Source organism: Geospiza fortis, unplaced genomic scaffold (assembly GCF_000277835.1).
Source record: "Geospiza fortis unplaced genomic scaffold, GeoFor_1.0 scaffold27, whole genome shotgun sequence".
In the NCBI taxonomy this organism is placed as follows: Eukaryota; Metazoa; Chordata; class Aves; order Passeriformes; family Thraupidae; genus Geospiza; species Geospiza fortis.
This window is the reverse complement of record NW_005054329.1, coordinates 1,515,546-1,538,067: the sequence shown is the minus strand read 5'-3', so window position 1 is coordinate 1,538,067 and position 22,522 is coordinate 1,515,546. Positions and strand designations below refer to the sequence as shown.

The following is a 22,522-nucleotide window of genomic DNA, read 5'->3' as shown; positions in this document are numbered from 1 at the left end:
AATACTGCAAAGAGTTTTATTAACTTCCCTTTTGTGAGCAGTGGAAAGCAGTGCTGTAATAGCACGTGCTGCTTAGCAAGATGAGGGCAGGACTTTGAGTGTGTGCTGAGAGAGGAGTTGGAACTTGGTTGTGCTGACAGATGAGTTAGTTTTTATAATTAGTCAGCAGGTTTCTGAAAAGAAACATTTGAGCATTTAGCATGAAATTTTATATAAGTATTTTTATGATTTTTGTTTTTCAGGAGTTTATAACATATTTAATCTCATTCATGAATCGAACTTCCTTTTTAAGTCATGGATGACAAGGCTTCTGTTGGAAAAATCAGTGTCTCTTCAGACTCGGTATCCACTCTTAACAGTGAAGATTTTGTCTTGGTTTCCAGGCAAGGGGATGAAACACCATCTACAAATAATGGTAGTGATGATGAAAAAACAGGACTGAAGGTAAGAACCAATAACCTGAGTTTGTTCCCTGTTCTTCTAAATCAAACTAACCATAGAGAGCTTAAAGAGGGACTTCTTTGTTGTGGAAAACTTGACAGAAGGGAGAACATACTCAAGAACCAGTTTTGTCAGTAATTTCTTCACTGCTGATGTCAGAGGTGGTAATTAGGTTTTGAGTAAGAGCTCTCTCCATCGCTAGCTGTGGGTTTTTTCCCACTTTGCAGAATTCTTCCTAAAGTGCTTGGGATGAAACAGACTGATTGTCAAGAACGTGGAACTGTGATTTTATCACAGCTTCCAGGTGGAAAGCAATATTAGCATACATGGATTTGACTGTATCTGTTAATTCAAGGATACACTGAAGTTTTCCCCAATGTGAAATGTTCTCTTTAAGAAATTTAGAAGAGTAGTTATAACTAACTAACAACTTGGCATGAATCAGAGAACACGAGCTCTCTGTGAAAGGCTTGAGAGAGCTGGAAGGGCACTGGCATCTTCTCACTTGTAAAAGTGCTGTTCTGAAAAGAGACCCTTGTCACCCTCTACTTTTTTTTTTTTTTTTGCTACTTAGAGCAACATTCATCCCAATTTGTGTTTCAGCAGTTTTTAAGAAAAGTGGCACAAGTAAGGTAATCACTCCAAATTCCATCACTTCAATGTGTTGAAAACCGGATCTTCCCTAGAGTGAGTCAAGTTAATGTGTTCTTTTGGGAGATGGAAAGAGATATTCAACCGTTGGAAGAAACTGATATCTGTCTACAGCTGCATCTATGTCTTCAAAGATGATAAGAAATCCTGTGTTCTGCCTGTTGGACTGGTGCTCCTCTTTTCCCTTGCAGTAGTTGTAACAGAGACTTTATCAAACATTTCTTGATGCTTTTGCTCTTCTTGCTTTTACCTCCCAACTGCTTTGTTTGTTTTTCTTGTGTTCCTTTGAGTCCAGGGCAAGACATGCTGTTATAGTGGCTCTTTTCTTTTGCTTAAGACTTCAAATAAATTCTATCAGTTAAGATTCTCAAATCTGATCTTTTGCTTAATCTGGCAAAAAGTTCACGTATGTTTTATGGTGGTTGTAGAAGATGTCACTTCGCATCATAGAATAGTCTAAAACATATGAACATTTCTTAAGCATGGAGCCTGGTGATCTGTGAAACCTGCTGAAAGGCTGTAGCCTCATGCTTGTCTTTCTTAATGCTGCAAATACCAGCGGCATCAAGATCAGGATCCACATCAATACTTAGGAATTCAGAGTAGTCTCATAGTGGTACTTACCTTGAGAATGCTTCTGTGGCAGTGTCTGTAATCAGCTCCTGAAGCATCGTTTGAGAGCCCAGGAGACAGACATGCTCATGTCAACCAGCTTCTCTGTTCCATCCTGTTATCCCCAACAAAAATTTGGAGGCATGAAATGTCATAGTCTGCAACGCTTCTTGCTCCACATGGGAACTATTTGTATCACTGCTTGCCTCCAAAGTGGTTTATGAAGTGCTGGCTGCAGGTGTGCTGCTTCTCTTGATGAGGAAGGAAAAACATGAACTCTGCTGCCTCCTGATCATCAGTTGTAAAATAAAGTTCTCTAGTTTGGCACTGAATGCCACAGAGCTTTGCAGGTCTTAAACTTCTTTATGAATGTGGAGCCTGGACTGAGCATAAACCTTGAACAAAGCAATTCACCTTGAGCTTTTCAGTATTCCAGTGTGGAAAGCATGTGCTGTTGGTTATTGGCTGCAATCTGAGTGATTAATGGCAATTTTCTATCTTAAACAGGAAATACAGTTTGCCTGCTGTCTCTGCTTTCCAGTGTTGTTCCTGTGTCTGCTCGTGCCCACTGGCAGTGGGATTGGGCTGGATTTAGGAAAGCTTTGCTGCTGGAGCCCAGTGTGGAGCAGGAGTTCTGAGCTCCCTGGCACTGCGAGACCTCTCCCAGCAGAGGTGGCAGCACATACGTCAGGAGAGGGGAATAAATCACAGTTCTGATAAATCCCCTGGTGTCCTAAAGGAAGTTTGCTGCCTCCTAGTTAAAGGTTAAGTAAAATCAGTTTTGAGTTTAGTGAGAAGTGGACAAAGCCATGATTAGGGTAGTGGTTTCTTTGCTCAGCCTCAAGCACTGCTCAGGTGCAGCTGTTACTGTTCCCTCCTGCCCTTGGTTCTGCCAGGCTGGCTCTGGTTTTGGGGCTGCAGTTGGGGTTGGGTTTCAGGCACATTTACACCTTCATGTGCCCTGTTCCTGTGATGTGGGGAATCCAAATGGGTGCATAAGAAACTTTGGTTGATGTGAAGTTAACCTTGGTTTGTGTTTTAGGTCTCGGTGTGCAGGCAGCTGGTTTGTCGCACTTGATTTTTGGGGCCATGAGAACAGCAGGGCTTCTCTAGTACAGAAGTGTGGTTACTGTGCCTTTTAAAATTCTTTTTGAGAGTAGTCTGAGAAGGAAAGCTTTCTTGGAGAAATTAGTTAAAATTGCTTTTTAAATGGGGTTTGGATAATGATGTTTTAGAATATATATAAGATGGGTTTGTTTTCTTTTTACATGCCTATTTTCTGTAAACAATTTGAATTTGTGTTTTACCTGTCACTACTATTTTTGGGAAATTTTATTTTCAAGATCATGTTTTATAGATGTAACATCTAGATATGTTATTCATACTGATTATTTTACCAAATAGAGTAGATCACAGTTCAGATTTTTTGGCTTTTAATCTTGATAGAATAGAACATTACCAAAGTCTGTTCACTGTGAGGAAAGGTGTATCAGATGCAGTTTTTTACCAGAATGAATTTTAACTTCAGGTTTCATAGAGAACAGGTTCTGTAAACTAGAAGTTACTCTAGGTTTTTTGATATATAGCCTTTGAAGGGACTGACAGGACACTATAATTAATTAATTCTATTTTGTTGCAAAACATATAAACTCCATACAGTAAAGGAGCATGGTGCATCTTCCATCATCATCATCATCATCCATCATCATCTTTCTGATGATTGCCTACAAAGACCTGAATAATAAACATGATACTTGAAAGCCTTCTGCCTTTGATGACCCCATGCTGGTGCAGGATTTTTCCACAATGTGTCACACAAATTAATACTAAAATTGTTGGGAGGAAAATGGCAATATGTGAATTTCTGTAACTAGTTGCAGGTTACAGATGCCTCCCCCTGTGGGTGTACAGCTGAGTAAGGCAGTTACCCTGTCCTGCTCCTGGCAGGTGATCACAGCACAGGAGTGTATTTTAATCTGTACAAAAAGTGACATTCTGTTTGCGACAATTCCAAGAGCATAAATGTCTCTTGTTGTTATTGTTTGGATTGTGTAGCAAAACAGTCACTAGATTATTACTTTTTGGGCTAGTTGAATAATTTGGTTTCTAGTAGCTGGTCAGTGAGTTTACAGAGAGGTGAGAATACGGAAGCACTCCTAGGGTTGAGTTTTGGTGTCAGCCGGAATAACCAGCAGCTGCAGAAGTGTTAGAAGCAAGTGTCTTTTGCTGATGGCATCTGGTCAATACTCTGCAAACTTGGTTACTTCCCTATTAACTGCAGAGGAATGGACAAAGAGTTTCCTTAGAAGCAGTATCTGAGGGCTTCCTGAAATGAATGCCTTCATTCCTTCTCCACTTCAGGACTTTATTTCACACTGTTGAGGTGGCTTCATGCTTTCATGTTGACTTCAATGAGCTCAAAGTCAGGCTGCAGCTGAGCGTTAGGAAACAAAGCAATGCTGTTGCTTCTCCTCAGGATGATGGCATGATCTTGTTCCAGATGCTTCTCTTCCTGTGAAACCTTTCTGTCTTGCCCATAAAGCGCATAACATATTTACTGATATTTGTCCCAATCTGAGAATTGTTGTAGCCCATACTGTGGGCATCTGTAAGTTTCTCCTTCAAAGGTAGTCTTTGTAGTTAGTGATTAAAGACTGGTTTGAAAGTAATAATCTCCCTGCTTTTTCTAGTGCTAGAAAATTCCTGCTTTGAGCTTGTAGATTTGTTAGAGCGGGGAGGATATAATCCATGCTGGTGAGCACTTGCACCCTGCAGTTTGTGTTTGTGGTTGTAACTGGGTTAAATTTGTTGACTGCTGCTTTGACTGTTAAATAAAAAGCAATATGAATGATCCTGTGCCTGAGGGGTATTTTTTGTTGTTTGAACAGTCTTTTCTTCTTTTTTGTGTCCCAACTCTGTGGCTCTCAGATTGTGGGGAATGGAAGTGAGCAGCAGCTGCAGCGGGAGCTGGAAGACGTGCTGATGGATCCACCCATGGAGGATCAGGGCAGTGACCGGGACCATGGAGAAGTCAGAACTGATGGAGATGGGGAAGAACCTGTTGTCCTTGAAGCGTCAGCATCCTCTACCATTAACCCAGTGTCAGTGGCAGGACTCCAGAAACCAGAAATGAGCTTGCCAGTGAAACCATCTCAAGGAGGTTAGAAAAAAAAAAGGGGAGGAATGCCTGGTAGTATCTTATGAACTTGGTTTCTGTGGGGAAAGTGAAGAGAATTTAGGTACACATGTGGCCAGTAGTCTTTCCCCATCCATCACATTATAATCACTTAGTGCAGTAAGTTCCAGGTTATGTATGTGATGCAAGAGTTAATATCTGCTGAACTGTCCTGTATTCTGAAAACACTGCTATACCAGCCCTGAGATGTGTGCACAAATATTGAGCTTACTTGCCTGGCTGTATAAAATATAAATACAGGGCTTTCCTATAGTGTTTTGACCTGGCCTGGCTTTTCTGTTCTTAGCCTCTCTTGTCTCCTATTCAGTGGGCAGGCAGTGTCTGACACTTCCCGTGCGGTTGCCTTGCCTTGTTTCTGACGTTCCCCCTCGTGTGCTGCCCTAGACTGTGAGGATTTGAGCCCCTTCACGCCGGTGACAGACGAGGACAGCGTGGTGTTCAGCAAGCTGACCTACCTGGGCTGTGCCTCGGTGAACGCCCCGCGCAGCGAGGTGGAGGCGCTGCGCATGATGTCCATCCTGCGGGGCCAGTGCCAGATCTCCCTGGACGTCACCCTGTCCGTGCCCAACGTCTCCGAGGGGACCGTGAGGTACAGGGTTTGCTGTTCTGGGGCTCTGCCTTCATCTGGACTCCTTTGGAAAGCAAATATCTGATGGTTTGCCTGGCAGGAGACTTGAGCAACTTGGATTTTCTTTAGTGGGAGAAGTGGGTTTTACAGACATCTGTGAAAAGGGATCCTTTGAATTTGTTTACCAAACACTCTACCAAAATGTGCTGTGATGATCCAAGCTATCCCCAAAGCCATGGTGGGGTTGGTTATTGATGAGCACTTTGGAAATAGCCTGGAAAGTAGTTTGGAAAATGTCTGATACACGAGGTCTGACAGAGGTGGGTCTGTCCACAGCCAAATACTAGTGTAACTTTTGGAAGACTAATCCCTGACAACCATGGGGAAATTATTGGTGGAAACATTTGTGGCATTGTATTTTTTTGTGGTGTTCAATTTAAACATCATTATGGTGGTCATGCTTTGCAGTAAATGACAGGATCTAGTTTTTGTGGTGTACTTTCTCTAGGAGGTATGAGATTGTTAAAGCTTGCAAGTTATGTCTGGCTGAAATAATTCTTCTAAAGGTGCAAGCTCGCTTTTTTTTCCCCCTCTCTCTATTTTAACAGACTTTTAGATCCTCAGACAAACACAGAAATAGCAAATTATCCAATCTATAAAATCCTTTTCTGTGTACGAGGGCACGATGGGACCCCTGAAAGTGATTGCTTTGCTTTCACTGAAAGCCACTACAATGCAGAACTCTTCAGGATTCATGTCTTCCGATGTGAAATCCAAGAGGCTGTAAGTGCAAGCTTTTTGTCAAATGATAATTACGTACATGTAAATGTTAGTATGAAATTTAAAGGAAGTTTTTCAGGCACTTTAAGTAATGTTACTCATCCATCAACAAACCTTAGTTATGGGATAAGAATGCACAGTTAACAGTTTATCCTAGCAGTTAATTAAATGCTAAAATTGAATTATTTTCATACAATTTGTTGTGAATTAGTGAAAGTGCAGGTCGGTTTCAGCTGATGTTTGTGCACTCTGGCTGCAGGTGAGCCGAATCCTGTACAGCTTTGCCACTGCCTTCCGGCGCTCTGCCAAACAGACCCCGCTCTCAGCCACTGCCACCCCCCAGACTCCTGACAGCGACATCTTCACCTTCTCTGTGTCTCTGGAAATCAAAGAAGATGATGGGAAAGGTTATTTCAGGTAGAGATTCTTCTTCTGTGCAGTATATGGGTCTGTTGGAAAGTGAGTGAATAGAGAGTGTGAGGCTGAGGAGGTCCCTAAATTCTCTTTTTGAGAGTTTCCTATTCTAGTTTAAATGAATCCCAGGTGTAAGGACCTGCACCAGTGTCTGATGCTGGGTTTGGTATATGCAAAGAATGCAGCTAAATTGAGAATTCTTTTTTTCTTTCCTGATGAATAACAGTGCAGTTCCCAAAGACAAGGACAGGCAATGCTTCAAACTCCGCCAAGGGATTGATAAGAAGATTGTGATTTATGTGCAACAGACAACGAATAAAGAACTTGCTATTGAAAGGTAATGTCATCAACTTTAAAAGATTCTTTATCTGTATTTTGCCTATGAGGGAGCAGGTTAGTAATTATTCTGTGATTTAGTGCCACACTTCTCTTGAGGATGAAGTGGGACATACCTGTGTGGGCCAAAAGTCCTTGTGAAAAGGCCAAAATGAAATCATAAAAGAGGTCCTTGTGTTTCATCTGATCCTTGTCCCTCCTGAAGGGTAAATTCTATGCAAATATGTCTAAAAAACAAAAAAAACAAAAGCCACCAAAGGAAGGGTAGAAGACTGCAGGCCAAGTGTTGTTGTGGTATAAGGAACCCTTGTTAGCAGTGACTTTATTAGACTGTTCTTTAAAATGAAGGTAATGGAACAATTTTCAGGGCTGTAAACAGGGTAAAACGATCTTGTAAATATGACTCTGAAATCTTACTCGACGTTTTTGATGTTGGCTTGACATTGTTTTGCTAGATGTGCTTGATGCTGCTTTCAAATGTCAAGGTTTGTTGATGTTTGTCAGTGGATTCATGGGCTGTTTGTGATGTATGACAGCAAATACTTAGATAAGAAATGTCAATGGTTTGTTTATGAGCATGTCTAAGTTTTGCAGTTACATTTTTTGCTTGGCTTTGCAGATGTTTTGGCCTTCTCCTTAGCCGTGGGAAAGACGTTCGGAGTGGTGACATGCACCTTCTGGATTTGGTAAGGATCTTTCTTAACAAAACTCAGTAAGAATTTGGGTTATGATTGTGCATGATGTCAGGATGGACAGAGAACATTTCTGCAGTTGTTGATGGAAATTGATGGTGTAGATTCCACTGCTGAGGGTGAGGCTCTGGGTAGTTGAGTTCAATCCCTGCCTCTGCTGCTCAGTTAGAACATGACCTGGTGCTCGGTCAGGGGACTTGCCCAGTTTTACAGTCAATCATGACTGTTCTCATTCAGGGGCCAGAAATAAGAAACATGGAACCCTATTTTTAGGCATGCTGAATATTAAAGAGCCGTGCTTTGAACATGGAAAGTTTTACAGCATAATTATCAGTGTGAGAATCGAGGCCTGAGAGGCTTCCAATGTAACACAGAACTAGTGGGTGCTTTGTTCTTATGACTCACTTTTCTCTATAAAGTAATGATAGGGATCATTTGACTTCACAAGGGTGAAGTGACAACAAATTTGCTAGTATTTATGCAGTACATAGTGACTTACTCAAAAGGGTTTAATACTACGTGAATAATTTTGTTTTCTACCAGGCTTTGGATTGCCCAGAAAATAAGGTTGTTGGGAAGACAGACAAGCTGAACATTAGCTAAAATATTGGTTTGGCTCTTAGTGACTGAATAACATGTGTTGTGTTCTCATCCACACTTCTGTAAACTGAAAGTTGCTGCTCGATGGCCACCTCCAAAACAACTGGTCATGCCGTGTACTAATAGAATAATTAGTATTAATTTGCCTTTCTGTATTATCAGCATGGACACCAAGCATTGCAGGGGAGCTCTGATATTTCCTTCAGAGATGATCTCTGCTGCAGACACTCTCATATGGACTTGCCCTTTCCTTGCCAGTGCAGTAGCTCTTTCACAGGGCTGGTGCTACATAGTGTAGAAACCTCTTTAATTTAAAAAAGCAAACATAAACTTACCTTGTTTCCAGGAGTCCATGGGTAAAAGTTCTGATGGGAAATCATACGTGATCACTGGGAGCTGGAATCAAAAGTCTCCACACTTCCAGTTTGTAAATGAAGAAACACCAAAAGGTATGAATGTTGCCAGGTGTTTTCCCTAGGCAGGGAAATTACTTCCATAGTGGGCATTGGATCAATTATCTTTTCAGAAGAATCCCACAGAAGACTTTCACAGGATAGGATATATTCTCAGAGTGTAGGGTGCTAAATGCCACATGAAATTTAAAAAAAAAAAAATAAGTAAAAGCAAGCTATGTTCAGTAATATGTTGTAGGAGCTATGTCCTAGTAGGAGGCTCTGCAGGTTGTGGGGCGGGATGCAGGTGCTCTGTGCACCACTGGAGCTTTTCAAGAATCCCATTGGGAATTGCACTAAATTACTTTTGCAGGCACTTGCTTTGCTCAGTGTCTTGTGGTCAGTTCAATTTTTTCCAAACCCAAGTTTTTAATTAAACAGAAGGATTCCCATACCTGTGAAAATGAAAGCAAACCACTCCAAGTGTCATCCAAAAATAGCTGATGTTGCATTGCTCTCTCGAGTCCTGAAAGAGAATGTCATTACTTCTTTGAAGATGTCAGCTGAATTATCATCTTCTCAATCTCTTGTCACTGTTGTGTGCCAGAGGTTGGGAAGTTAATGGGAATTGACTGGGCAAAGTCATGAAGTCAGCTGCTGGGCACAATCTGGTGCTGGAGTGGATGCCATCCTGCCTGAAGGACACAATTTATCATTCCCTGCCAGAGACATCTCATAGGTCACTGAGCCCTGTTGCCTCCTGTTGGAGCATCAGAGTGTGTAATCAATTTTTGGAACTTCACAGCTGAGGTGGTCTTAAATGCCTTCAATATCATGGTATTAAACACTTAAGTAACTTCTAAAACCAAAAAAGAATTGAAGTGTAATTAGGCTGGATGGCAAGAGGTCTGCACTGTGCAGTTAAGTGCACAGATCCTCTATAATGTTTAATGAAGGTTTTGGATACAATTTCAGTGGGATTTGAAAAAGCAGAATTTTTACTCTCTTTAACAAGATCATTTTCTTGGCTTGAAGGCTGCAGTTTCCTTACTCTCTGCTGAATAGTGCATAGTGATCCAGTTTTCCTATTTTGAAACTTGTAGAGTTTTGAGATGTTAAATTAGGGGGAAAATCGATTCTGAAAAGGAAAGTTTCCTTTGTTCTTCCATGTTACTGAGAAAGGGGTTATGGAACATTTTATTTGAAATGTTTCTTTTCACATTGTGGCTTCATTTTCTCTCCCTAGATAAAGTGTTGTTCATGACCACTGCTGTGGATTTGGTCATAACTGAGGTGCAGGAGCCCGTTCGATTCATTCTGGAGACCAAAGTCAGAGTTTGCTCACCTAATGAGAGGCTGTTCTGGCCCTTCAGCAAACGGAGCTCAACTGAAAATTTTTTCTTAAAATTGAAACAGGTAATGTGTTAAAAAATAAAGAAATAAAATTGACAATTAATAGGCTGTTTCTCCCTATGATTGCTAAAACCTTTACTAATATAATGTTCACAATGCAACATTTTCCTCCTGATTCAAAGAGGTAAAATAAATGCACTTCACTTTGAGGAAAGCTACCCTTTATTGTGCTGATTGTTGCTGGCTATCTGCAGTTCCCATAAAGAGCCTGAAATAGCTTTTTTGATAGCTTTGATGAGTCTGCGAGGTTACAGAGAGGCTTATGGATTTTCCAGCCAAACCACAGCCAGAAAAGGAAGAAAGGATTTATCTGCAAACTGTGGCTATGCTGAGACTTGCTGCCATAAGGGTGTGGAGGAATAATTGTGTTAAATTAAGGGTTAAGAGAAAAAAAAAAGTCTTTGCTGTAATCCTGGTGACATGGGATCTGATAGATCACTAAACTTCTTTTATCATGCAAATTGAACAATTATTTTGAAGTGTTTTTAGATGAGCAAACATCCACATGAAATTCCAAAGGAAATTATTTTTTGTCAAAGTCTATTTTCCCCTTCTGCATGGTTGGAAACAGAGATTTCACACATACCCCAAGTTTGCCCTGGGGAAAAAAAATCCAAGCAACCACAAAAAATCCCCAGAACTTGTTAAAAAATTTTACTGTTTTTTCCAACTTACTTTTTTACCCATCTCCTAAAAATGGAAGCATTATTTCTGTCTAGGATATTCCTCATAACAGTACAAGGCAATAACTTAGCCTCAAAATAAGGCTGGTAATTTGAAGGTCCAAGTCACTGAAGAGATCATGTACTTGAAATAGCTGCTATTCTTCTGCTCTAGAAACTATTGTTCTGAAATGAAAGTCTTGTTTAAAGAACTGGAAATATATAAAAGCAAATAATGTGGATATACGTGCTCTCTCAAGGCTTAGCAATTCTGGCTGCAGCCCAAAAAGAAAGCAGTGTTGGCGTCCTAATTTCTTGATAAGTGTTCTTATTTAAAGAGGTTTTGAGTTAAGCAAGAGGCTTTTCTTCATTCTTTTTACACTTGCCTTTAAGTGCTAACAAAGAATGGCATCTGGGTAGTAACAAAGATGAAGTTCACCAAGGATTCTTTTTCTTTGTAAAGAAAAAAAACCCCTTTCCTTCAAAGTTTAAGGTGGAAAAATTCTTCATGGATGAGCTCAGCCTTTTTATTTAGAATATTTTTGAGGTGGAGCATGTAGAGGCTGTTGGGCTATAAATATTCTACAGCCTCCAAAGGTGCCTTTTCTGTTTGGCAGTTTAAAGGAAGCTTATCTTACTGAGCTAATTCTGGATCTTTTGTCTTACCAAATTCACAGACATTGTGACTTATCTTGGCCAATTCTCTTTTTCCACAGACACTGTCAGGTTATCCAACTTGCAGTGTTTACTAATGGAAGATTATCAAAACTCGTAGTGGAAGCAACAAATATAGAATGTACTGCCTGATAAGCCTGGAAGGGAAACCTGTTTCTGTGGAGTCATGATTAGCCTATTAAAAGTACAGCTGTGTAGAATTGGCTTATCTTACTTTGGCAGTGTTTCTTTATTCGGAAATGGTGAAAGCAGAGGGATTTTATTTGCTCCGATTGCATTTAGTGATTTAGTCATTTTTAGTTTTGATGTATTTCTCTTCATTTTTAATGCTCCAAAGAATAAAATTGAACACTGGGAGCTTAGTGTGGAGCATAATTATAAATCTTATTTCACTCTTTTCTTCACCTTCTCTTTTCTGCTTTCTATTTTTATTCATTTAGGAAAAAAAATTCCAAGTCCTTATAATGTATTAAAATTTTAGAACTGCTTCACAAAGAAAAATCCTTCTTTAAAGGAAAGGAAGGTACCAAAGCATTGAAAATTATGGAGAAACAGGGTCACAGAGTAGGCTTTGGAACTCAGTAATTTGTGTTCCTGCAGTAATGTATACTCAGAGTTGGAAGCTTTGCTAAAGACCATTACCGTGGGAAAATCATGGAATCCCAGACTGGTTTGGTTTGGAAGGGACCTTAAAGCTCACCTCATCTTGTTCAAATAAATATGAACAAATGTTTAAGACTACTTTTGCCACCGTAAATATCCCCAGAAACCTTTTCTATTTTAGCTCATTTTATAAATTCTCTTTGAAGAAGAATTTGACATAATTTTTAAGTTTTTGCTTTCAATTTTTTACCAGTGTTTAAATAAAGGCAAAGTTGCTGCATATTGAGGAACCTTCATCTCTTAGACCACAGATGCATTTATAACTTTAAAAATCAGTGCATCTGTGTCCAGTTCATTGATGGTTGGAAAGATGAGCTCCCTGTGGATGGCAGATTGTGCCTGTGTCAGACACTGTGTGCCTGTGGGTGCAGGATGCTCCCAGCAGGTTTCAGGGAGCACTGACAGCCAGCCCCTGGCATTAAGTGTGTCCCAGGTGTGAACATTCCTCACTGTAGAATGGGATGGAAGTTGTTCCTCAGCTCTCCTGGTCTGGAAAGAGAAGGCAGAGCCTCAGGAAGTGATGTGGCATCTGTGTAGGTTCTTCAGTGAAATGAACCTTGTTTCCTAGATAAAGCAGAAGGACAGGAAGAACAACTCAGACACTCTGTATGAGGTTGTGTGCCTGGAAAGTGAATCTGAGAGGGAGAGGAGGAAAACCACAGCCAGCCCCTCCCTGCGCCTGCCCCAGTCGGGCTCGCAGGGCTCCATGATCCCATCGCCTCCAGAGGATGATGAGGAGGAAGGTAAGAGGCTCTTGTGCTTTGTGGACTTTGAGAAAGGGCAGTTGGTGAATAATGTGGTTATAAAAGATGTAGGATCCTTTCCAGTCAGAATCTGCCTGACTGAGGGGTTTTCTTGCTGGAATACTGCAAGATTCCATAACCAGTGTCCTGGCATTTCTGGTCAGCCTCTCCCTCGTCTGGCACTTCAGTGTCCCTGCTTTTCTCAGCCCAGGCCTCCTGTGGTGTATTTGGGACAATGTGAAAAAGGGCTCCTAAAAACTGGGGATTATCATGTGGCTTCTGCCCCTCCCTGAGCAGCTGTGAGCAGGTTTGGGAGCAGAAGGAGAAGCTGGTGTTATTTGGAAGTGTCAGCAGGCAGTGTTTAGTGGAGAGTCAGACATCTGGGCGAGATGAAACTACCAGGACCTGCCCAGCTTGGAACTTAATGCATTTTCAAGAACTTCTACTTTTAAAAAAAAAATTTAAAGCAAACCACGACCACTTCTGAGTATAGAAAGATCTGGCATTACAAAGATGAAATGGAGATAACTTGGGTTTCTGCTTTTCCACTTTTCCTGCTGGCCTTCCATGTGGCCTTGGCTGAAGTGTCTCTTCTGTTCTCTTGGCAGACAATGATGAACCACTCTTAAGTGGTTCTGGAGATGTTTCCAAAGAGTGTGCAGAAAAAATTCTTGAAACGTGGGGAGAGCTGCTGTCCAAGTGGTAAGTGGCAAAATCACATTCTGAAAATTACAGTTCTGAATATTCTCATTCTGTTGGCTCCTTCTGCTTGGAGTTTTTATTTCCAGAGGCCGTTTGATGTAAGATTTGTTTGGATTTAGTTCTCTGTCTATCCCTACAACACCCTTTATTCTCTGGCTTGATGTTTTCTGATTTCTTTAGAGGGTGTTATAAATATTTTAATTTTTGAGTGCACGCTCAATGTATAGAAATTCACTTATGCTATGTCTTTAGTTGGTTCTGCCTTAAAATTCTACTTATCTTCAGGTTCCTTGGGATTTTGTTAAAGGAAAACCTAAACTAAGTAGTGTAGAGAAAATGCAGCTCTTGCTTTGTCTATTCTGCACAGATCACTTCCATTCCTCTTTGTAATTCTGACTGGGTTCACAGCCAATTTTTCCTGCAGCTGTCATATCTTAGTGACTGTAGCTTAAGAAATGGGAGATTTGGACTTGGATAGAGAAGATGTTTTTCCTCCCTTATCTAAAGCAAGGCTCCAGAGCCTGCCAAGAAGGAAGTACATGAGCTCTGCTGTTTTTCCCTGGAAAATGTCAGTGTACAAGAAGAGTGTTTCTTGACAGTCCAATTGCTAATGCAACACAATCCTCCTGTGGTGAGGGATTGTTTTATTCATCTTGAAGTAGCCTGAGCAGTTCCAAAGTAATGCTGACTGTTGTAAAATTCACGGGTTTTGTTAGGTTTTATTTTTTCCCCATAAAGGGGGTGATGGGCAGCATGAGACTGAGCTCAAACAGGCTTCATTTTGACTCTGGCTTTAATTGTGGCCTTTTGCTTCCTGAAGTCAATGAGAGCAGGGCAAGGGCTGGACAGCAAGTCAAAGGTTGAGTGGGTATTGGATCTAAGGAGTAGGACAGCAGAGATTGGAGTCAGTCATGCAGCTTAGATGAGAAAAAGTATTGATGTGACCACTTAAACCGGAATCTCTTTAAATTAAGATTATAACTGTTTAGTATTTTCTGCAGTTATTGCTTATTTGAATGAGTAGTTTTCCTTCCGCTTTGGTTTTGCACTAAGTGGACACATTTGTAAGAGGGGAAGGCTGTGGTAAAATGATACATGATCCATTTCCCTCTCCTAGATTTGGAGAAACATCTTTCCCAGATGAGCTCTCTGCATCTGCTGCTGTGAGAAAGTTTCAACTTGCATTTTTTTTGTAATTCTTCCAAGGGCTCGGAGATAATTAAGCCACCTGACTCCCATTGGAAATGTTTTGGCAGCTCTAAGAGGATATGAAATGCTTCTGTGCTAATGCTGGCAATAGCTTTAATATGTGTTAAAGGGCTTTCCTTCTTAACTAAAAACGTGTATTTGGAAGCAATGATCCCCCAGCTTTTAGCATAAGAGGATTGCAAACCATAAAAATCAGACTTCAGGTGGTTTCATGCTAGTTTTTTAGAATTGTGTAATTAGATTTATATAGTAATTAAATATTTGGTATTTTGTGATACCAAAGAGTATTTGGCTGATGTTTCACAACTGCTGAGTCACACAATTTTCTCATTTCAAACATAGTTGGGAAGAATCCAGTAGTGTGTAGCCTTTAGTCTACAGCCTTCATGACTGTATTGATTGGAACTACTATTGTACTTCCTCTGATGTGAGATTGAGGCAAAGCAGTTTTATAGGCCTTTACAGAAATACTGAGTGTTTTGTATGTAGGAAGTATTTTATATAAATATAATTACATATTATAAAAGCATAATAAATACTCTATAAAGATATGTCTATAGTGACATTGATATAAATGTAACTACTTTATAAATATTATTTTTATTTTAGTTGATTTCTTTTAGAGAAAGCACAGTGAAGGAGGACATGATGGTCCTGGGTTCTGCGCAATAAATACTGATTTAAATGTCTGCCTTGTTAGTCTCTAGATTATTGTGTCAGAACACTGTAGACTTCTAGACAAGGCTATAGGGAATCCCAGTCTGTGTGAAATTATTATCCACATATCTGTTAGACTGTCACAAACATTAATAAATGCCACTTTATTAAGAACATAATGCAGTTGATGTGACACGAGTTCATCTTTCTGCCTGGCTTTGTCTGTCAGCTCTCTTGATCATTTTATCCAGAAGTTTGTTTTTTAGTAACTGCTGAAAAATAGTAATTTCTATGATTTAAGACGTGTGTCTTTTGGGGATTTTTATATGTAAGCCACAAATGAGCTGTTCAGCTTAACGTGCTGTAAGTGCATAAATTATATGTAGGTTTAGTTTTTACAGTGTGCAGTGCTGGAATTTATGAGCTGTCAGTGGTCTCGCTGGAAGGAGCTGTTCAGCTGGGGCTGGCTGGTGCAGTGAGGCTGCCCTAATGCAGGGCTGCAGTTAGAGAACCATGAGAGGTGATTCTCAGAGCTCTGACTCCTCTGTCCCTCCTTCCCTGAGAAGGTCATCTCCTGCTAGGAGGCTTCTGCAAACTGCTCATTTTGGGGTAGTTTGAACTTGGAATTTACAGGTGACCTCTGTCCTCTAGCATTTAATGGAGTGTTTTGGCTTGTTGGGTGTTATATTTATATAAATTTAATGGGAGTCAAGAAAATAGTTTGGGAAGTAGTTCTCCAAATTGTATTTATTTTACACAACTTGAATTTCACGTAGAGATCTGGAGTGCCTGGCAGGGGCGCTGTGTGTGCTGTTCCAGCCGGGTTTCTGTGCTGGTTGGGGCAGTAACTGAGCCCTCCCTGCAGGCACCTGAACCTGAGCGTGCGGCCCAAGACGCTGTCGGCGCTGGTGCGGAGCGGCGTCCCCGAGGCGCTGCTGGGCCAGGTGTGGCAGCTGCTGGCAGGGTGTCACAACAACGACCACCTGGTGGAGAAGTACAGGATCCTCATCACAAAGGTACTGTGGCTTTTTTCAGCTCTTTTCCCCCCATTTTTGAAAGAGCGGGAACGCAGTGGCTTCAGGCATACTCTTGCCTGAGGGTCCCTGAGTGTACCTGGATCTATCAACGAGTGACTGTGATTCAATCTTCCAACAAAAACCCTACAGAGCTGCTGGTGGCATTACACTGCTTTCCTTTTATAGTCCTGTTTCACTCAGCTGAGCTCTGAGTTTGTAAAAAATAAATATCCTATTTATTGCTTTCATAATGGACAGATTAATTTTCTTTGCCTGTTTGGCTTTTCTGAATGGAAGCTGAGTTTTGTTGTGTTGTCTCAGTGTTTATGCTAAAAATCCAACACTAGTAGAAATTGCAGCCTTTTTTGGTAGAAAGAAAACAGAACAATGTGGATGTTTTTGCATTGGACAGCAGTTTTGTGACTTCTCATCTTGAATGCTGACCCCAGTAAGGTAGGAAAAGGATATAAGAATTGTATGTACAGACATCACTCAGTGGTTCTCAAAGTTCAAGTAACAAATGGGTCACAAAATGAAATGTCACCTTCTTATCCAGAAAACTGATGTGTTAATTTGGATTTGACCATTATCTGTATAGCTACATTGGATTTTATTGCTTTCATCAAACATGCAAGTCTAGAAGGACTGTATTAGAAATTATTAATGATACAGCTTTAGTACAAATATTACAGAAATTAATTATTCACCAGTTAAAAAGCAACACAAGTGAATCAGCCTTTGTATCTCTATATTTTGATGGCATGGATTCACAAGGAGCAATTAAAGACCTTAGTCCAAGGGCAGGAGGGCTTCTGAAATTAAACTCAGTTTCTGCTGGAGTCATGCAGGAAGGATCCTACATAATGTGAATGAATCATGTTAAATCAGCTAAAAGTGTTCTGTATGTGAAAATAAGTATTTTCATATAATTGATGAATATAGAAAAAACTTGATCCAAATTCCTTAATGCTGGTTTATGCATTGTAGAGCTGTAACATGGATTTTATGGTGAATAAATCATATAAGTAATGTGGAGGTTGAGTGCTCTGGCAAGGAGTGATCACAGCTATCCTGTTGTGTTATTTTAATTGCCTGGTGAGTAGTTGTCAGCCTCACTTGTTTCTCTGTTTCAGTGTTTTGGTATCAGAATGCAAAAGATGATGTCTTTGTGGCACAGTTGGTGACACGTTCTGCTACTATCTTTGTCAGCTGGAAGGGGATAGTGTAACATTTCATTTTTAAACCTGTGAAACCTTTCCACTTCTTGTCATTTGGCTGAGACAAAGAAAGTAACCTGCATCTCTTGTTTGAAGCATCTCTGGAGTGCAAGTGTAAGGGAGAGTGGGCTGGCCCTGCCCTGTGTTCTTCTGAAAAGCACTGGCTATGCCTGCAGTGCTCGTTCAGCACAGAAACTAATTAAGGAATTAGAGAGAATGGGTCCTGGGTGACTGTTTTCAGGCCCTGCTGTAGTCTCATGAGGTCTGTGGTATATCAGCAGCACACCAGCTCCAGCAAATGAAAATTATGTTGACCTCCCTAATCTGGAGGTGCCATATTAGCCCAGTGCCATCCATGGCTGTTTGTTTTGTTGTGACTTAAATACGGAAACAGGCTGGGACTGTTCCTGTAGGAGGGACAGAGGTTGGTGTTTGAGCACAGAAATGTGTGCTTGGTTCACAGGGGAATTGGGATTTCTTCAGTCTGCAGGCAGTGGAAGAAGTGCAAGGTTTTAAACAGGGTTATCTTTCAGTGCCTGTGTGGTGGTACTGAAGAGGAGAACAGGCAAAAAATGCAAGGATTGTTTGGGAGGCTGAGGAGAACATGAATTCTGGGCCCAGCAATACAATGTTTGCAGACCCTTTGGACATAGTCTATGCCAAGAGTATGATAAAGCTGGGCTGCACTTCAGCCTTACTTTTTTTTCCATGCTTTTCTTAGGCATGAAATGTGATAATTTTGGAGTTCCAATGTGACTAATTCTTACTGCTCTTAAAATAGCAGCTCCGTTACAGTCAGTATGCAGCAATGTATAGGAGTAAATGTTCCTGGGAAAAAAATTGCTAATTATATGAAGACAAGGGTCCATTATATTACATTGCTTTCCCATCTTTGTAATGCTTTGCCATGTTTTGCATGTCACTAATGCCAATTCTTCTCTGGCAAGCCTGCAGTTATTTGCATTACCATGCCTTGAAGGGGGTTTATGTGAGAATAACTGCTGTGGTGTAATGCAGGAGCACAAGGAGTCCATGTAAAACCTGTGCCCTGGAATGTGAGCCGGAGATGCAGGAAACCCGTGCTCATAATGCAGTGCCCCTTCTCTCTTCATGTTGCCCTCTATTCCTGTAGCTGCATTTGATTTCTGCCAGGCTTTTCCTGACCCCATGCAGCAGCACAGTCCCAAATTAATAAGGATCTGTGTTGACAGCTGCTTCATATCCTTCTGGCCTGTTTCAGGGATTTTCTCCCCTTGTGCACAGGATGTCGGATGCAGCACCCCAGTATTTCTTCTGGTGGTTGCTTTCCTGGGAAGGCTCAGATAATCTCTGATTTTTTTCTTTCCCTTGCAAATTAATTGCTGAGAGAACAGTTTTTTGTTCACTGTTGAGTAGTGGCTACTGAAGGATTGAAAAGGAAATGTCTCCTGTTGTGTTCTACCATTCAGGAGAGCTGCGGCTAGCTCTCTTCTTGAATATGACTTAAAAATAGCATTGAAATTGTGTTTCAAGGTGTGCTCTTTGTGTTCCAATCATCATGACAGCATATATTAATTATTTGCTCTGGTTTTCTTTGCCACACACTGGCTGGGGTTTGTTCTCTGCGCTTTTGTTATTGCAGGAAGGTTGAAGTTTCACCATCATGGCGCTTCCACAAATTACTTTTGAGAATTTGCACACCATCTGTGTGCAATAATAAAGCTTTTAGCAGCTCCAGATTGCCATGCTGGTGGTGGGGAGTGTGGATGAAAGCCAGCCCAGTGAATTAAGGTCATGTCCCCACTGGGGACAGAAAGCAAGCTCTAGGTGAAACAATCTAGACAATCCCTGGAAGAGGCATCTGGTCCTGGTAGCACTTTGGCAATCACAGTTAGGGCTGTTAATCTTCAGACTTCCAGCCACTGAAAGGTAGCAGAAGACACATAGGGACTCACTCCAGGTGTTAACAGACACCTGCAGGAGCAATATTGCATGTTCTGGACAGGCATAGGTGGATGGAAAATGTTACTGAGTAGAAAACACGTAAAGCAAGCCACAGGCTAAAAAAGATAAATAAGCATGATACAAAGTGAAGGAGACAACAGCCACAACAGACAAATTTTAGAAAGGATTAATACAACTACTAAATCTGTCAGTGGAGAAGTTCTTCATAATATCAACATTAAAAACTTGACATTTACAATATTGAGGAGAAAATAAAAAGCTTTTGGATATAGGTCTGTGTGGGAGGAAGTAATGTTGAAAGGAAAAAGCCATGATCTGTTGTACCAGATAAATATACTATATTAAGAAAATTACAACGTGAGAGGGACATCTTGTGGCACAAATAAAATAAATAGTCCAGTGTCAGGAGGAGTGTCTGTGTCCTGGAATGTTACTCCGGGGTCACCATTTCTGGGAAAAATCCCAGGTTTGGTAGGAGATTAATTTGTTCCAGTCTTTCTTACAGCAGGACTCCTACTACCCACTTTCTCATCTTCCCACCTTTTTGTCTCCATGAGACGAGGATTATAGAACACAGACGTTCTACCAAATATACTTGTCTGTCTTGCTGCAAACAATGCTGGTTTTTAATGAAGAAATAGATTAAAATGTCACTACCGTTGTTTGACTGAATGTGTTGTCATCAGCAGCATAAAATGTGACAGAACCTTAGCTGTGGGTGGCTAACACTTATTTTCTACTTGTATCACAATCATATTTCCATATGTTCCTATAAATTAAAAAGAATGCATTGAATTTTCAGGAGGACAGAGGGCCATGACTATGTACAATGAACTGAAATGGAACCTACCATGCATCTGTGCATCACACTGTACGATGACGTAGCCTTGTCACTGTGCCTGAACCTTGAGATTCCTCGTTTGATTAGTTTTGATCACATGGTGATAAAAGTTTAATTATCTTTTACAAGCAGCAGTTTTCCCAGGAGTTGTCATTACAACTTTGAATAATTTCTGGAGTACTTTTCATTGCTGTAGACGACGTGGTGCTGTGTGGTGTAGAGTGGGAGAAGTCTGTACACCACAACGGTATTTTTGGTCTCACGGAGCTCAGCCACCTCAGCCACACATTTGGGTGTCTTTAGGAGAGGTTCTGGTGCTGGGCTGGTGGTGCACCCAACCAGAGAGCTGGGGAGCAGGCCCTGTACCCCGGTTACCTTCCAGCTGCAGTTTGCTTCACCTGCTGGGCTGGGTGCAGGGGCAGGAGGAGGTGGAGCTGTTGCTGGTTTGGGTGTTTTAAGCAAGCAGGAGTGAGCTGGCAAGAGCACTGAGTGGAGTCATTACTCTCAGCTTCGGAGAAACAATAGAATGTCAGTTAAAGGAAAAAACAGACCTGGCTCTTTTACAGAAATACCTCGGCTCTAAGGACGTTGAGCTTTTCATAAAAACCTGAACACTGGGGAGTTTTTGATTTCATGGTGCATTTTCTGTTTAGAAATTTCATCAAATAGATGTGGTTTTGGTTGGGCTCAGTATTTCCATTGCTACCTTGTTTTTATGTATCTGACATAGGAAGTTCAGTGTATCAATGTGCATTTTCTTGGGGCTGTTTAGAAAGTGTCTATTCGTGCCCAAGGATCCAGAAATACTATTTGAATCAATCGGTATGTAAATCATTCTCTGCTTTGGAAAGATAGGAGATCATTTCTCCAGCAGTAATTCAATCATAGCTTGTTTTTTGTAAATCCACAATACCCTGGCCTAAATTTATTTCAAAGTTTATGTTTCCTAGCTACAGTTCTAGTACTTCAGTTGCCATGAGTAGAAACACCGTAAATTAAAAAAAAAGGTGGACAATAGTAAAGAGATCTTTTTTGGTTAAAGATAGGGCAGAACCCCCAAGTTTTTGTTTTCAGGCATTTGTATGAGACTAACTAAAAATCTGCCAAGTCATGCTGTTGCCCAGCACAGATTTTTGGCCAACACAAGTGTATCATAAAATGCTTTTTGTACTTACTGGTCAGCTGAAAACCTGAGAGTTGTGGCTCAATTGCTTTGACATCTATTCCTTTGGCCACAATTAATTTCCCATTAGGTATTCTGCAAAATGACCAATGTTTAGCTTAGGTTAACCAAACCCTTGGGTTTGTTGGTATTGGTTGTCAGAGTATGGACTTAAGCTTGTAAGGATGCCAATTGCACACTTTGATGTCTGACTAAATGATTTTGATTGTCGAAGAACTTCAGTTTTTTACTGGTTTGATCCATTCAAATACAAATTTCTGTAGCAAGGGCTTGCCCTAAGTGGTGGCAGTGGAGCAGTCTGGTGACACGGTCAGAGAATGAGCTCCCGCATACCTGGGAACGTGTTTTCCAGCCTGTCAGTTGAAGCTCTTGACAGACAATAAACAAGAGCTGTACCTTGTTATGCCTCTCTGCCTTCAAAGAGGTTTTTCTGGTTAAATAGTGAGATGGTATTAACTTAGGGTGTGAATACAGGTTTAAGTGCTGTGCTGTGAATCTCTCTCGTGTTTGCTGGCTGGAATGTCGCTGGGTTTTCTGCTTTGGTGTCCGATGTCAGGGACAGCGGTGCCTTTGCGTTCTGTGTGTGTGTCTGTGTATGGAGGGAGGTGCCTGCCTACCTGGAGCAGCATCTGGATTAATGGTGGGACATCGTTCTCAGCTTTGCCCTTGCTTTCAGGTGTCTCCTGCGAGGAGCACACAGTACACCTAGGAAAGGCACGTTTATTCCAGAATAGGTATTTCGCCAAAAGGGCTGGGATAGAAAAGCCTCTAAGTGACGACGAAGCGCGTGAATTCAGGGCGGTGATGGACGGCTGGCGCTCGCCGTGCAGGGTGCGGGAGGAGGAGCGGGCTGCGCTGGGTGTGTGTCCCTGCGGCACCGGCGGCGCGGGGACGGCAGGGCCGGGACCCGCGTGC

The 22,522-nt window shown here is 41.2% G+C and overlaps 1 protein-coding gene across 1 annotated transcript in view; it reads left to right on the top strand.

Moving 5' to 3' along the window:
- Positions 1–241: 241 nt before the first annotated feature.
- Positions 242–22,522, top strand: part of RABGAP1 (RAB GTPase activating protein 1) — a 56,198-nt gene continuing 33,917 nt past the window's right edge. Inside the window, exons 1-12 of the mRNA XM_005421239.3 lie at positions 242–444; positions 4,633–4,864; positions 5,285–5,489; positions 6,077–6,251; positions 6,508–6,665; positions 6,889–6,999; positions 7,618–7,684; positions 8,637–8,739; positions 9,929–10,098; positions 12,664–12,838; positions 13,447–13,540; positions 16,272–16,422. Of these exons, the coding sequence (XP_005421296.1) occupies positions 295–444; positions 4,633–4,864; positions 5,285–5,489; positions 6,077–6,251; positions 6,508–6,665; positions 6,889–6,999; positions 7,618–7,684; positions 8,637–8,739; positions 9,929–10,098; positions 12,664–12,838; positions 13,447–13,540; positions 16,272–16,422 (1,791 nt within the window). The 5' untranslated portion in view covers positions 242–294. The remainder of the gene's footprint in view (positions 445–4,632; positions 4,865–5,284; positions 5,490–6,076; positions 6,252–6,507; positions 6,666–6,888; positions 7,000–7,617; positions 7,685–8,636; positions 8,740–9,928; positions 10,099–12,663; positions 12,839–13,446; positions 13,541–16,271; positions 16,423–22,522) is intronic.